This window comes from Pseudopipra pipra, chromosome 12 (genome assembly GCF_036250125.1).
Source record: "Pseudopipra pipra isolate bDixPip1 chromosome 12, bDixPip1.hap1, whole genome shotgun sequence".
NCBI lineage: Eukaryota > Metazoa > Chordata > Aves > Passeriformes > Pipridae > Pseudopipra > Pseudopipra pipra.
The window spans coordinates 20290210-20306847 of NC_087560.1; the positions used below are offsets into that span (position 1 = coordinate 20290210).

A 16638-nucleotide genomic window follows, 5' to 3' on the forward strand; every position below is an offset into this window, starting at 1 on the left:
CATTCCCAGCAGCAGCATCCTGGGAATTTCCTTGGGGAATTCTTTGCCTGCTGCTGCAGCAGCTCCACCACCTTGTCCCTTGTCCCCTCTCTTTCCTTCCGTATCCCACCTTGCAGAGGTGACTCCCAGCCGTTCCCAGATCCCGCCTCTCGCCTCCCCCTTCCCATGGGCACTGGGATTTTGGGGATTTTCGGGGTCCCTGCCAAGGGTTTGCCCAATTTTTCCCTTCCCTGTGCTGGTTCTGTTGGACTTGGCTCCTGCTGCAGCTCCATGAACCTGTGGTGACCTTCCCCTGCCCCCAGCCCATCCCGGGATCCGCCCCAGAGCAGGGAAATCCCTGTAATTCCCTCCTTTTGGCTCTCAAGGAGGAGAGCCCTCCTTTAAAAAGCCAGCAGTAAATGTATTTACTCTTAATCTCAGCCACTGGAGACTCGTGTGTACTCAAGGATTTCCTGGGAAACCCTGTAAATCCCCTTCGGCTCCGGCAGCGCTTCCCTGATCCCGCTCCAACGGCTAATCAGGGATCAGGGAGCAGCTGGGGGGAGCTGCTGGCTGGGAAGGGTGGCCCTGGGGCTGGAGGTGGGGGCTCCTTCCTTGGAGGGGTGGGAATTCTCCCTGGGAATGGCTGTGGAGGTGTTGGCATCCGCATGCCGGGAGGTTTTCCGGGTGGGATCGAAGGGCAGAGCTGAATAAAGGGATTGGTTGTTTGGGGTTTTTTTCCCCCAGAATTTGTAGAGCCTTGTTGGAAATGTGAGGCTTGGGAAGTGCTCTGGGTTTGTATTTCCAGGGAAGCTGGTGAAGGGCAGGTTTTGGGAAATATATATATGTATTGAAAGGATTTGTCTGAGTTTCCTGCTGGTTGGTGGAGAGGGAATGTGGATTCCTGCCGTGAGGACATCAGGCTGTGCTGCTTCCAGGGGCTGAAGTGGTGACAATTCCCATCCCTGGAGTCTGGAGATGCTCAGGAGGGTCCCAGAGAGGGTCCTTGACAGGGAAGTTCCCATGAGCTGCTGCTCCCTCTGCCCTTGCTGCTGTTCCAGCCATTCCCAGGGAACGTTTCCTTCTCCATCCCCAAGCCCTGAAATCACTGAATTAAACCAAAATCCTTGTCCTTTCTCCCCCAGATGAAACCCAAACCATTCCCCCCTTCCCAAGCTGCTCCAGCACAGGGAGGGGTTGGAGCTGTGGAAGGTTTGCTCCTTCCAGCCCATTCCATGGAAAACCTTGGAGCTGCCGGAGCCTGGGGAGCCACTCCTGGCTCATCACCCCGGGCCTGCAGGGACAGATCTGGGTCACTGAGCTCCCCCCAGCCCGGGCTCAGGATCCAGGGATTAGGATTCACCTTGGCTTAAGGCAGGGCTGCTGCCCAGGCCCCTCGGAGAGAGACTGAACAGCAAAATACAGCCCAAATCCCGGCTTTTTTCATTCTTTCCCCCTTTTTCCTGCCTTTATTTGGCTCCTTCTCCTCTCCTGGGTGCCCTGGGCATGGCACAACCCACCCCTCGGGCCACTTTTAATCAAAACTCAGGATTTTTGGGGGCAAAATCTGTCCCTGCTGACCCAAAATGTGTCCCTGATAACCCAAAATCTGTCCCTGATAACCCAGCTCTGTGTTGTCTCTCAACTGGTTTCTAACAGCACTAAACCCCCCCAGTCTGGGGCATTCCCAGGAAATCTCCCTTTGTGCTGTTTGGGAATGTCAGGGATCCACGTGTCAGTTGGTTTATCCCAAGTGAAGCTCCAGAGAAATGCAGCAAAAAGCTCCTCAGTGGGGGCCAGGAGGCACTTCAGGCTCTGGGGGGGATGTGGCAGCTCGGGTCTGAGCCACGGGGTTGCCGATGGGCAGAATTCCCGAAGTTTGGGCTCCCTGACAGGCCAAAGGGATGCCATTGGCAGCCCAAGGAGGAGGTGGATTCAGCTGCCCCATCCCATCTTCCTGCCCTTCCACCCCTGGAATTGTCCCTGCTGGAGGTGACATCCCCCAGGCAGGATCCAGGCCCGGGGAACACGGGGGGGAATTTGCCGACGGTGCCCTCATTACCAGGGGCTCCTGAGCTGGGAGCCAGGCCCGGGAATCCCTCGGGAATTAGTGAGGGTTTGTCCCGGACTGTGGGAAGGGCAGAGGGAGGACAGCAGTGACCCTGATCCAGACCAGTGACCCCGATCCAGGGCAGAGGGAGGACAGCAGTGACCCTGATCCAGACCAGTGACCCCGACCCAGGGCAGAGGGAGGACAGCAGTGACCCTGATCCAGACCAGTGACCCCGACCCAGGGCAGAGGGAGGACACCGGTGACCCCGATCCGGGGGCTGGAGCTGTTTGTTCCTGCAGGCCCAGAGAGCAGGAATCTATTTCTGTCCTTCACCTCAATCCCCAGAGTGACCCACAAACCACATCCCGAGGCCGCGGGGCCGGATCAGGACACGGCTCTGCCCCAGGGAGGGCTCGGAGCTCCGGCGGGAATTCAGGCAGGAATTCGGGCAGGAACCAGCTCTGCAGGGCCTGGAAAAATATTGATTGATAAAGGGATTTTAAAATTGATGAAGTGTTTTAAAGTTGAGAAAGGGTTTTAAAATTGAGGAAGGATTTTAAAATTTTTAAGGATTTTGAAACTGAGAAAATATTTGAAAGTTGAGAGAGGGTTTTAAAGTTGAGACGATTTTAAAGTTGATAAAGGGTTTTAAAACTGAGAAAGAATTTTAAAATTAGACAGGATTTTAAAGTTGAGAAAGGGTTTTAAAATTGCTTTGTTCCCGTTAAACGGAGCCGGGAGCTCATCTGGGAGAGGTCAGTGCTGGGAGGGCCATGAAATATTTAGTGGTGTGTGGTGCTGACCTACTTTGTCTGCACGCTCCCAGCACAGCGCCCGGGGGGTGTGGGAAGGAGCCGGTACGGAAAAGGAAGGGCGGTGGGATGGGGTGGGACACGGAGACTCCTGGCCAGGGCCCTGGGAGGGGGCTCCTGGGACCCATCCGTGGTGGGAATCTCACCTGGGTGCTTTCATAGAATCACAGAATCAGCTGGGCTGGAAGGGACCTCCCAGATCATCAAGCCCAACCCTTGATCCAACCCCGCCGTGGTTCCCAGCCCATGGCACTGATGCCACATCCAGTCTGTCCTTAAACACCTCCAGGGATGGAGAATCCCCCACTTCCCTGGGCAGCCCATTCCAATGGCTGATCCCTCTCTGCAAAGAAATTCCTCCTAATCTCCAACCTAACCCTCCCCTGGCACAGCTGCAGACCCAGCCCTCTTGTCTTGCTGATACCTGGGAGAAGAGACCAACCCCCCCCGGTTCCCCCCTCCTGTCAGGGAGTTGCAGAGTGAGGAGGTCTCCCCTGAGCCTCCTCTTCTCCAGGCTGAGCCCCCCCAGCTCCCTCAGCCTCTCCTCACAGCACCTGTGCTCCAGTCCCTTCCCCAGCCTCGTTGCTCTCCATTTTGTTCCATTCTGATGGAACAAAACCAACCCCAGGCTTGGCTGGGGGTCTCCTGCAGCCCTGAACCCCACCCCAGGCTGGGCCATGGCTCCCACCCCTCTGACGAGTTCCCAGCCTCCAAAAGCCCGATTTAAAGCCCAGTTTATCCATAAATGTAACAGGTTTGCTAATCTGTGGCTCCCTTCCCCACCACAGACAGGGCGGATCGAACCCAACTACCCCAAGGTCTGTGGGCACCAGGGCAACGTGCTGGACATCAAATGGAACCCCTTCATTGAGAACATCATCGCCTCCTGCTCCGAGGACACCACGGTGAGTGGGCACCTCCTGCCCTTCGTTCCTGCACTTGATATAGAGATGCATTTCTACTGAAATATATAAATATAGGGCAGGTATAAAAATATAAAATTACTGGGTGCATAATTAATTTTTAATTATTTATTTATATTTATGATTATTTTAATTAATTTTTAATTATTATACATTTTATAGTTATGTAATGTTTTGTAATATTTTTGACAATATTTATAGTTAATTTAATTTTTAATGTAATTTATAAAGTCATACTTGATAAATTATTAAGGATATTAAATAAATACATGTTTATATATATATTTCTATATTTATATACATTTATATTTTATTATTTATTTATATATAAATACATATATCTATATTTCTATATACATATAAATATATAAACATACATTTCTATATTTATATTTTTATTTATTTCTATATAAATATATATATCTATATTTATATATACATGTAAATATATAAACACATATTTCTGTATTTCTATATTTTTATATTTTTATTTATTTCTATATGAATATATATTTTTATATTTATATACCCATATAAGTATATAAATATGTATTTCTATATTTCTATATATTTATATTTTATTATTTATTTTTATATGAATATATATTTCTACATTTATATAGGCATACACATAAATATATATATTTATATACACACACATAAATATATATTTATTTATAATAAATATATATTTATATATATTTATACATATAAACATGCACACATTAAATATATACAGAAATTTATACATATATATTTATATAAAAATATATATTTATGTATATATTTAGACATATAAATACACATATATTAAATATATACATAGATTTATGCATATATATGTCTATACATAATTTATACTACATAAATTACATAAGTAAATATAAATATATGTTTAAATAGATATTGATATCTATTATATCTATGATATCTATTGTATCGATTTATGTTACTTATATATTATTTGTTAAATATAAATTATATAGAAGTAAAGATAAATATATGTTTAAATATATATTTATACCTATTTATACATCATCCATCTTGGGAATGGAGAGGGGGTCAGCGATTGATGTTCACTCCCAGGAGATTCAATGAGGTTCAGGAAAATAACTTTTCCCCCAGGCCCAGGACTGGACAGGGATCACTGTCACAGGCCACAGGGTTATCCCTGTGCTGGGAATCCCTCCTGGATTTACCCATTGCTGTCAAACCTGGATCCCTCTGTACCTGATCCATCTGTACCTGATCCATCTGTGCCTGATCCATCTCTCTGTTCCCACTTGGATAACAGCCCCTGTCCTCCCCAGATGCTCTCCAAGGGATTCATGATTTGTCCTCACTGCACAACCAGCAGCAGGGCTGGCCCTGGAATTCCTGAAATGCTGCGAAGGCTTTTTTGGGAAGGAGCTTTTAAGGGCAGGACAAACCAAGCAGGAAGGGGAACAGGGGAATTCTCCAGAAGTGTTTCAGCTCCTTGTTTCCCCCGTGTTGGAGCTCTCTGTGCACACTGAGCTGTGCAGAGCTCCAGGGGGGTTTGCAGCACCGTGTCCTGTTTGCAGGATCCATTTCCTTGTGGAAAGTGGTGTTTCAGGAACAATTTTATTGAGGAGGTTTCTTAGGATGGCTTGGGAGAGGAAACCTCTGTGTCCCACCCCTCCTGCTCTCCCCGTGTGCTGGAATTGTTGCTGGGGCTGTTCCTCTGGGGCCTTTTTAATGAGACTTTCCCCAAAGCACCGTTTCCATGGCAGGCTGGGCTGAATTTTGGGTGAGCTCCAGCTGTGCCTGTCCTGCCAAGAGGACAGTGTTAGTGCTGTGCCCATCCCGACACATCCATTTCCAGGTCACGGTGACCGTGCCCGTGGGGAAACCTGCCCAAAATAGCCCGTCCCTGGCACTTCCCCTGGGTTTTGGCAAACACAAGGGATGATGTAACCGGGACAGGCCGCAGAGGTGACGCTGCTGCAGAGCCCTGGCCGTGATTCCCAGCTGGGCAGGGATGCAGGATGTGTTATTCCCATCCCTGGGCTGCCTGCCCTGCAGAGCTGAGGTGACACCACGTGGAGCTTTCCCTGTGTCCTCCTGGGCTGGTGCTGCAGGAGCCTCTCCGGAGTGTGGAGCTCTCTCTGAGCAGGAGGTTTGGTAACAGTTGTTTCATAACCCACTGCTTTCATAACCAGCTCCTCCAACACTCAACAACCAGGCTCGTGTGGCTTGTCCTCGGCTCGTGTGGCTTGTCCTTGGCTTGTGCCATGTTTGAAATCCTCTGATGCTCTTGGAATTGTCCCTCAGAGCCGCAGCAGCCTCAGAGCTGTGCCTGTCTCACAGCTCCCCTCCCTCTGCGCCCCAAGAGCAGGGTCTCCCTCCTCAAAACAGGCAGGAAATCCTCCTGCAGGTTTTTCACTGCAATAATTGGGAACTAATTTTTGTGCCCCCCCCCTTCCCGGATGGACGGGACAACCCTTGGGGTGCGGGGGAAGAGAGGGAGGAGCGGCTGAAGGGGTGGCAGGATCAGCCTTTGGCAGACTGGGAGAGCTGGGGGGGTTCACCTGGAGAGGAGAAAGATCCAGGGAGAGCTGAGAGCCCCTTCCAGGGCCTAAAGGGGCTCCAGGAGAGCTGGAGAGGGACTTTGGATAAGGGATGGAGGGACAGGACACAGGGAATGGCTTCCCACTGCCAGAGGGCAGGGACCTGGGACAAGGACATTGTGGCATGAGGGTACAGGGTGAGGCTGCCATGGAGGCACCCCAGGGATTCGGCAGCTCAGAGCCCCCAGGAGGGTGTTGGGGTGTCCTGGGGCTTCCAAACCCATCCCAGCGCCCGCCCCATCCCACAGGTGCGGATCTGGGAGATTCCCGAGGGGGGGCTGAAGAGGAACATGACGGAGGCCGTGCTGGAGCTGTACGGGCACAGCCGGCGCGTGGGGCTGGTCGAGTGGCACCCGACCACCAACAACATCCTCTTCAGCGCCGGCTACGACTACAAGGTGAGTCCTGCCCGGGAACGCTCCGGATCTGCCAGGAATGCCCTTGGGAAGGCCTGGAGAAGAGGAGGCTCAGGGGAGACCTCCTCACTCCCTACAACTCCCTGACAGGAGGGGGGAGCCGGGGGGGGTTGGTCTCTTCTCCCAGGTATCAGCAAGACAAGAGGGCTGGGTCTGCAGCTGTGCCAGGGGAGGGTTAGGTTGGATATTAGAAAGAATTTCTTTCCAGAGAGGGATCAGCCATTGGAATGGGCTGCCCAGGGAAGTGGGGGATTCTCTGTCCCTGGAGGTGTTTAAGGACAGACTGGATGTGGCATCAGTGCCATGGGCTGGGAACCACGGCGGGGTTGGATCAAGGGTTGGACTTGATGATCTGGGAGGTCCCTTCCAACCCAGCTGAGTCTATGGTTCTATGATTCTGTGATTCCTTCCCTGCTCGTGGCACGGGTGGGGGTCACCAGGGTGTGATCAGGGAATGGTTTGAGTCGGGAGGGACCCGGAAGGATCCCCCTTCCGCCGGGGCCGGGTCGCTCCAAGGCGCCTTCCCACAGGTCCTGATCTGGAACCTGGACATCGGGGAGCCGGTGAAGATGATCGACTGCCACACGGACGTGATCCTGTGCATGTCCTTCAACACGGACGGCAGCCTCCTGGCCACCACCTGCAAGGACAAGAAGCTGCGCGTGGTGGAGCCGCGCTCCGGGCGGGTCCTGCAGGTGCCACGGGACCGGGGGTTGGGAATAAGATCTTGGGGAGGAATCCCGCTGGAATGTCCCAAAACATCCCTGAGGTGCTGCACGTGCTCGTGGTGAGGCAGGGGCACAGGGCAGGGGCTGCAGGCCATTCTCTGCCTGGGGAGGGTTCTTTTATCAGGTGGAGGTGATGGGGAGGGCTCGGCCTCATCCCAAGCCTCATCCCCCCAACCAGGTTGGAGGGTTTTATTCCTCTGTTAATTAAGGATTTGTGGAAAATAGTGGAAATTAAAGAGGGAGGTGCAGAGGTCACAGTTTGGAGGCAGGTGGTGGGTTCTCAGTAAAGGTGGTCTCTGATATTCATGGAAATGGGTGGTTTTGGCTGCACAGGGGACAGGTCTGGAGTCACAGCGTCCCCACACTGCTGGGGACAGAGCTGGCATGTCACAGGGATGAGCTGGGAGAGGAGAGGGGGCGAGGAAGGGGCTTTCCTGGGGTGCCAGTGGTGCTGACAGAGCTCCCCCTGCCCTGCAGGAGGCCAGCTGCAAGAACCACCGTGTCAACAGGGTGGTGTTCCTGGGCAGCACCAAGAGGCTGCTCACCACGGGCGTGTCCCGCTGGAACACGCGGCAGATCGCCCTGTGGGACCAGGTGGGTGCTGGGACCCCTCCAGCCCTGCTGGGATCCCCATTCCAGCCCTGCTGGGACCCCCTCCATCCCTGCTGGGACCTCCATTCCAGCCCTGCTGGGACCGCCATTCCATCCCTGTTGGGACTCCCATTCCATCCCTTCTGGGACCCCCATTCCATCTCTGCTGGGACCCCCATTCCATCTCTGCTGGGACCCCCATTCTAGCCCTGCTGGGACCCCCTTCATCCCTGCTGGGACCCCCTTCATCCCTGCTGGGACCTCCATTCCACTCCATCCCTTCTGGGACCCCATTCCATCTCTACTGGGACCCCATTCCATCTCTGCTGGGACTCCTGTTCCATCCCTCCTGGGACCCCCATTCCAGCCCTGCTGGGACTCCCATTCCATCCCTGCTGGACCCTGCTCAGCACCAGCACTGGGCCATCCCAGTGGCTCAGGCCCTGTCCCTGTTTTCCAGGAAGACCTGTCCATGCCCCTGATCGAGGAGGAGATCGATGGGCTCTCGGGGCTCCTCTTCCCGTTCTACGACGCCGACACCCACATGCTGTACCTGGCTGGGAAGGTATGGGGTGTGTGGAGCATCTCCCTGGGCATTCCCAGCCCGTGTCCCCCTGGCACTGCCCGGGGATGTGGTGCTGGGGGTTGTCATCAGAGAATGGGTTGGGCTGGAAGGGACCTTAAACATCATCCAGGTCCTGGATGGGCAGGGACACCTCCCACTATCCCAGGTTGTTCCAGCCTGGCCTTGGACACTTCCAGGGATCCAGGGGCAGCCACAGCTTCTCTGGGCAACCTGTGCCAGGTCCTCCTCACCCTCACAGGGGGGAGTTTCATCCCAATATCCCACCTATCCCTGCCCTCTAACTGGTCTTTATGATGGTCCTTATTCCCCCTCACATTTCCCAGAGGAATAACCTGTCCCCATTCCCGTTGCTGCTCCAGGGCGACGGCAACATCCGCTACTATGAGATCGGCTCCGAGAAGCCCTACCTGAGTTACCTCATGGAATTCCGCTCCCCCGCCCCGCAGAAAGGACTGGGTAAGGATCCCGGGCTGCTGCTGCTCTGCTGGGAGCAGGGAAATGCTGGATCATGGAAGGTGCTTAATGAGATGTCACAGGCAAATGGGTTTGGCTCAGGTTTGGTTTGGGTTCGGGATGGGTCTGGGATGGGTCTGGGATGGGTCAGGGATGGGTCTGGGATGGGTCTGGGATGGGTCTGGGATGGGTTTGGGATGGGTGTGGGATGGGTTTGGGATGGGTTTGGGATGGGTCTGGGATGGGTTTGGCAGGCGCTATTCCAGCTCCAGAGCATCGGCTGCAGCTCTTGCAGGGTGACATTCCCATCCCTGTGCTGCCCTTCCCAGGGTGATTCAGCCCTGCTGGGGTTGGTGCATGTCCAGGGTCACCCTTCCCGCTGTCACACGTGGCTTCAGCAGGGGACACCAGTGATTGTCCCAAATAAAGGCTGCTCATCCCTTTCCCAGCATCCCTGCACACCTGGTGTGGCCCAGCTTGTGCTCTGGGTCCTCAGGGCGATGCCAAGGGTTGATCCAGGGCCAGGGTTGCTCCTGGGTGTGCTGGTGGGGCTGTTCTGGGTGTCTGGGCCGGGCTGACAGGCGGTGCTGCTCCGCAGGGGTGATGCCGAAGCACGGCCTGGACGTGTCGGCCTGTGAGGTCTTTCGGTTCTACAAACTCATCACCCTCAAGGGGCTCATCGAGCCCATCTCCATGATCGTGCCCAGGAGGGTGAGTCCACAGGGGGGTCTGGGAAGGGCCCAGAGGGATGGACATGCCCCACTTTGCCCAGTCCTGTGGTTGGGTCTCTGCACCAGGCTCAGACCTCTCCATTGCTGCACATCCCAGGGATTCCCGGGGGGGGTGTGCCCGAGGTTTAATGGGAATGTTTTTTTGGAAATGCATCTCCACATTTCTCCTGGCGTATGTGTTGTACAAAATCAGCTTGGTCTGCAGTGCTGGGGAACAAGGGGCTTGTCTCACCTGAGGTTTGCGGGTGTTTTGGGAAAACAGATCTTGGATCAGGGTTTGGTGTCGGGAAGCAAACCCGGGGCTGTGTGGAGGGCCCATCCCAGGTTCTGAGGCAGCTCAGCAGCTGCTCATCCTCCTCCCTCCCCTCCCAGTGCCAGCCAGCACTTCCCAAATCTGCTCCCTGTGCCCCAAGTCTCCCACCTGGGAGGTCACCCCCCGGTTCATCCCCTCCCCATGGGTCTCTCCGTTGCCCACGGGGTGGGTTCATGGAGTGGCTGCTCTTTCCCTGTGTTTCCAGTCTGAGACGTACCAGGAGGACATTTACCCCATGACACCGGGCACGGAGCCCGCCCTGACCCCGGATGAGTGGCTGAGTGGGATGAACAGAGGTAACACCACTGGTGGCACTGGTGGCACTGGTGCCACGCCGGCTGGGTGCTGGCCGGGCAGCCCCCCCTGAGCCTGTTCCCCCTCTGCCCCCTCAGATCCCATCCTGATGTCGCTGAAGGAGGGCTACAAGAGGACATCCAAAATTGTGTTCAAGGCCCCGGCGAGGGAGAAGAAGAGCGTGGTGGTCAATGGCATCGACCTGCTGGAGAACGTCCCGCCCCGCACCGAGAACGAGGTGGGACAGCCCGGCCGGGTGGGACACGGGGAGGGGGGACAGGCTGGATGGGGGGGACATCATTGGGATGAACCTGGAAAGCCACCCCTCTGCAGGTCTCTGTGTTCCCAGACTGAGGCACTGGGTGTTCCCCTGCCCCTTGGAGCATCCACCTCAACCCTGGAGCACCCAAAGGAGCGGAGTGAAGCTCCTCAGTTGGGTTTGGGTTTAATTAAAAGCCTTGTCTGGGGACAAGATATGGATGGGGATACATCAGCACTTGGTCCTGGAAGGAATTTGGTTTAGAATCATGGAATCCTGGAAAAGCTTAGGTTGGAAGGGACCTTAAAGTTCATCCCATCCCACCCCCTGCCATGGGCAGGGACACCTTCCCCTATCCCAGGTTGTTCCAAGCCCCGTCCAGCCTGGCCTTGGACACTTCCAGGGATCCAGGGGCAGCCACAGCTTCTCTGGGCAACCTGTGCCAGGGCCTCCCCACCCTCAAGATAAAAAATTTCTTCCCAAAATCCCACCTAAATCTCCCATCCTTCAGTTTAAATCCACCCCCTTTTCCCATCACCACAGATCCTGCTAAAAAGCTTGTCCCCAAAATCAGCCGGATCAGGGCCCAGTCCCAGCACAGCTCCGAGGCTGGGAGGGGGGAGAAGTGGACGCTGTGGTCCCTCCAGCTCCATCCCTCCCTCTCCCTCCTTCCCTTGCAGCTCCTCCGGGTGTTTTTCCGGCAGCAGGACGAGATCCGGCGGCTGAAGGACGAGCTGTCTCAGAAGGACATTCGGATCCGGCAGCTCCAGCTGGAACTAAAGAACTTACGGAACAGCCCGAAGAACAATTAACTCCCAGGGACGTTTTCTAAATAAACTCTCGTTGTTTCTACTCGCTCTTTAATTTTATTGTCCCCACTGACCCAGCCGGGAGCCAGGACCCCGCCGAGATCCCGCGCCGATGGATCCGCGTGTGCCGGCCCTGATCCCGCTCTAACCGCTGCCTCCGAGGGGCCGGGGGCTCCCCGTGAGTAGGAGCCCTGTGCCCCCCCTCGGGACGATCCGGATTCCCGGGAAAGCTGACGCTTCCTTGCTATTAATTTCTTTTTCCTATGCAAAAAAATGTGACGGCGGGGGCAGAACTGGAAGGGGTGGGAAGGGCTGGATCACCAAAGCTGGGGGTGTGGGGGGAGACTGGGAGCATTCCCATGGTGGGAAACTGGGAGCCTTTCCATGGTGGGAGCCCAGGATCCATCCCACGGTGGGAGTCTGTGATTCTTCCCATGGCAGAAGCCCGAGATCCATCTGATGGTGGAAGCCCGGGATCCATCCCACATCCCACAGCAGGAGCCCAGGGCCCTTTCCCATGGTGGGAGCTCAGGACTCTTCCCATGGCGAGAGCCTGTGATCCTTCCATGGTGGGAATCCAGGATCCATCCCACAGTGGGAGCCAGGGACTCTTTCCCATGGTGGGAGCACAGGGTCCTTCCAACTGTGGGATCCCGGGACTCTTCCCACAGTGGGATCCCGGGACTCTTCCCACTGTAGGATCCCGGGATCCCTCCCGTGGTGCCAGTGGCCATGGCATGGCTGGGCAGGCTCTGGCACAGCCAGGATTTGGCAGGAGCAGCCTGTGAGTGTCCCAGGGCTGCAGCCCAGGAAGGGAGCAGCTCCACATGCCCCAATATCCTTCAAAATAACAAAAAGCCAGGCTGGGGTTCCTACCTGGGGAGGGACTTTTGCTCCTTCCACCTCTGCCAAGAGGGATTTCCCCTCCTCCTGTCTGCTGGGACACTGCCAGGGCCACGGGGAGGGGGAAGGATGTCCCTGGGATGATCCTGGGAAGGATGTCATGGTGCTGCCCCAGGGATGGACCCAAGGGATGGATCCCAAGGATGGACCCAAGGGATGGACCCTGTGGGATGGATCCCAAGGATGGACCCAAGGGATGGATTCTGTGGGATGGACCCCAGGCATGGATTCTGTGGGATGGATCCCAAGGATGGACCCAAGGGATGGATTCTGTGGGATGGACCCAAGGGATGGATTCTGTGGGATGGACCCCAGGGATGGATTCTGTGGGATGGATCCCAAGGGGTGGATTCTGTGGGATGGACCCCAGGAATGGATTCTGTGGGATGGACCCCAGGGATGGATTCTGTGGGATGGATCCCAAGGGGTGGTCCCTGTGGGATGGACCCCGTGGGTGTCAGTGGGTTCAGCACGCTGTACAATCCCAGGTTGGATGGATTTGACCTGTAGCACAGGGAAGGACACCAAACACTGCTGGATTTCCTTATACATCCCTATTTTCCCTGGCTCCAAGCTGCTGAGCTGCCTGGCACCCCCGGGCAGGGCTGTCCCCGTGCCCCCGGCGTGTCCCGCTGCCCCCGTCGCGTCCCACGTGCTGTCAGTGCCCGTTGTTATTTATGCTACCACGGAATAGTGCTGGAATAAAACCTTTTCAGGACACCACAGCCCTGGTCACTCCTGTCCTTCCTCCCCCAGGGGTTGTGTGGGAGCGCTGGGCCCCCCTGAGGGGGCGGGGGGACCCCCAGGGGCACTTCTGGGGGTGCACGAAGGGGTGTGGGGGGGCAGGAGGGGGGAAACGGCCAAAGGTGAATCCTGGAATGGTTTGGGTTGGAAGGGACCTTAAAAATCATCCAGTGCCACCCCCCGCCCTGGGCAGGGACACCTGCCACTAGCCCAGGTTGCTCCAAGTTCATCCAACCTGGCCTTGGACACTTCCAGGGATCCAGGGGCAGCCACATCTTCTCTGGGCAGCCTGTGCCAGGGCCTCCCCACCCTCACAGCCAGGAATTCCTTCCCAATATCCCAGCTAACCCTCCTCTTCCAGCTTCAAACCATTCCTCCCATCCTATTACTACAGATCCTGCTAAAATTCCATCCATTACAAACCTCCCGTGTGGTGACTGAGCCCAGATTTCCAGGGAAAAATGCCTCTACCCCTGTGTGTGAGCCAGAGGGTGCTGTGAGGGCAATTGGGATGGAAACGGAGCTTTTAAGCTTTATTTCCCATTTTTCCTGCTGTTGAGGGCTGTGTTACCATTGGGTGCCAGGACTGGGGTTCCTGGGTTTATCCTGCCCCAGAACTGGAAGGAAACCCCACTCTTGGGGTCTTGGCTGTTCCGTGGGAGGTCGTTCACATCCCGCAGCCTCCGAGGGGACCCACTGCTTTAAATCATCCCTTGGAAGGGAAGGGCCAGTGGTTTTCCTTGGATTCCTGCAGAATGAGCCCAATTACAGCTGCGGGTGGGGATGATTAACGAGCTAATTAACATATCTGCAAACTTCAGCACAAACCCAGCCGGGGCCTCCTCAGGAGGCTGGTGCAGGATGTGACCCCGTGGGGTGGCTCTGGGTGGGCTCTGGGCTGTGGATCCCTTTGCAAAGGGGGCTCAGGGGGCTCCCAAGTGTTTGGGATGTGCCAAAAATATCCAGCCGGAGCCGTGGCTGCGCAATTCCCGGGAAAAACCCTCAGCTGGGATCAGGATCGGGATCATGCTGCTCCTCCTGCACCTCCCCCTGTGGGGTCAGCTCCAGCTTTTCCCTCGGCACCAGCTGGGCTGATTAAGGCAGGAATTCCCGGTTTAGGGATGACACTGAGCTGTGTCACTCACTGCAGGGAAGGGGTGGAGAGCTGGGGGGGGTTCACCTGGAGAAGAGAAGGATCCAGGGAGACCTGAGAGCCCCTGGCAGGGCCTAAAGGGGCTCCAGGAGAGCTGGAGAGGGACTGGGGACAAGGGATGGAGGGACAGGACACAGGGAATGGCTTCCCACTGCCAGAGGGCAGGGAGAGATGGGATACATGTGGATTTTTTAGCTGTTTCTGGGTACTTTGCAGGGTTTTCCAAGGTCTAAATCAGACCCAGGAATCCATAACCTCCCAGCTTTTCTCCTGTATCCCATTCTGACCTCTCCCTGCTCCCGCAGTGCTCCCTGATCCTGTGCATTCCCAGACCCCTCCAGGATTTTATCCAGCCCCCTAATCCCCAAACCCCCCACTTACTGCAGCATTTCCCAAGCTGGCCCCATCCCAGGCTGAGCTCTCCCCCTTCCCATCCCGCCACTCCCTCACCCCTCTGCCATCCCCAGGGACAACAGGATTTAAGGAAAAAGGCTCAGAGCCCTCAGCTGTCCCTTCCCTTCCCAAAAGGGCCGTGGGGTGATGCCTTTCCCACTGTTTTTCCCTTCCCTGGTAATGCCATCCCTCCCTGCTCATCCTTATCATCCTGACCTACTTTCTGCTTCCTGGAGGTTTGGCTTTGTCTGAGGCTCCTCAGCTGCAGGATTATTGTTAATTCCCCGTTTTCCGACGTCCTCAGAGGCCCCGTGGAAACGACGAACTGGAAAATGAAAACTCACATTAAAATCAAAATCCCCCCGAATTTACAGACGATGAAGGTCCAAGGTCTGGGTTTGGAAATCGGGAATTAAGCAAATGCTGTGGAGTTGAATTAACTGGGAGTTTCCCGGGAATTTTATGAGGATGCAGCTGGTCCCCCCTTTTCCTGATATCCCTAAAATCAAGGGGTGCTTTGTCCTGACAGGAATTGGCCCCTGTGGGGTTCAGGTCATTGACTCTCCATTGTGGGAGCACAATTCCTTCACAGCAAGGAATTACTGGGAATTTTTATAAATTTGGTGTATTTTTAGGAATTTTGCACGGCTGCCTTTTGACCCTAAGTGAGATCCCCAAAATCCAACCCTCCTATCCCCAGAAAGGGCCTTTCCCCCCCCCAGAATCCAACTTTTCCATTCCTTCCCAGAGGCTTTTCAACACTCAAAGGGGAATTTGGTGCTCGAGCGGAGCTGAAGCTCCCCCAGGATTTGTGCTGTGGATGGATCCTTCCCTGGGAATCCTGGAGCTCCCAGAGAGCTGGAGAGGGATTGGGAAAAGGACCTGGAGTGCCAGGAAAAGTGGGAACAGCTTCCCACAGTCACAGGGATAGCTGGGATCTGTCACTTCCCACCTCCAACAAAAAGACTCTTTTTTTTCCCCAAAAAGATCCAACTAAGAAGAAACAGGGGATTTTCCAGAGCTTCTCCAGCTCCTGCAGGGCACAGGAATGGGATTGGGAGCATCCAGAACGTGCTGCTTGGTCCATAATTCACCTTTCAGACCCAACTGGCTCCAGAGACAGGAAAACACGGAGACTCCTGGCACAGGGAGCCCTTCCCTGGACACTCCCAGAGCAGCTTCCCCTGGGCTGAAGGAACAGGAATTCTTTCTTCCAGGCCTGGATAAACAGGGAAAGGATTAAACAGCACAAAGGGTCACACCACCAGGAACCCACACTCCAGAGGGAAAATGGCATTTCAGGAGCTGCATTAAAGCCACGACTTCTCCCTCGGGTTCATCCAACCCCAGCTTTTTTATGGAGCAAAAGGTCTCATCCAGCTCCTAAAAATCTCTGGGAATTTCCCAGCCTGCAATTCCTTCTTCCCAGTGGCCCACTGGACTCAAATAAGCCACAGAAAAAATTGTATAAAAAGATTTATTGAAATTCATCAATGACAAACAGACATAAAACTCAAAGTTTGGCTCTTCTGGGAAAAAAAAACAAAAACAAAAAAAAACCAAACGAAACAAACCAAAAACCAAAAAAAAAAAAAAGAAACCAAAACCTGTTGCAAATGTATTTATACAGATGAAATATTGACTAGGAAATACAAGTCACTTCTAAAGCTATTTTTAAAGAGGGATATGAAAGTAAAACTGTACATTCACTAGGCATTTTCAGTCATTTTACTGACTTCCACTAGGTAAGAAAATACAATTTTAATTAGTATCTCGTGCTTGAGTGTATGAAAAGAAACCTCCTACCCTACATGCTGAACTGCCTCCTGGATTTAGGGGTGTAAAAAGTCTTTTTTCCAAGTATAGAGCACAAGTGGAAGTAGTTTCTCATCACTTAAAATCGACTCTAT

At 54.2% G+C, this 16638-nt stretch overlaps 1 protein-coding gene across 2 annotated transcripts in view; it reads left to right on the top strand.

Moving 5' to 3' along the window:
• Positions 1 to 13163, top strand: part of CORO2B (coronin 2B) — a 39365-nt gene extending 26202 nt beyond the window's left edge. For both annotated transcript variants that reach the window (XM_064669304.1, XM_064669306.1), the window contains 10 exons: positions 3633 to 3749; positions 6604 to 6753; positions 7302 to 7466; positions 7977 to 8093; positions 8551 to 8655; positions 9036 to 9132; positions 9728 to 9840; positions 10379 to 10469; positions 10566 to 10705; positions 11407 to 13163. In XM_064669304.1, coding sequence (XP_064525374.1) covers positions 3633 to 3749; positions 6604 to 6753; positions 7302 to 7466; positions 7977 to 8093; positions 8551 to 8655; positions 9036 to 9132; positions 9728 to 9840; positions 10379 to 10469; positions 10566 to 10705; positions 11407 to 11538 — 1227 coding nt within the window. In that variant the 3' untranslated portion in view covers positions 11539 to 13163. The remainder of the gene's footprint in view (positions 1 to 3632; positions 3750 to 6603; positions 6754 to 7301; positions 7467 to 7976; positions 8094 to 8550; positions 8656 to 9035; positions 9133 to 9727; positions 9841 to 10378; positions 10470 to 10565; positions 10706 to 11406) is intronic.
• Positions 13164 to 16638: the final 3475 nt, after the last annotated feature.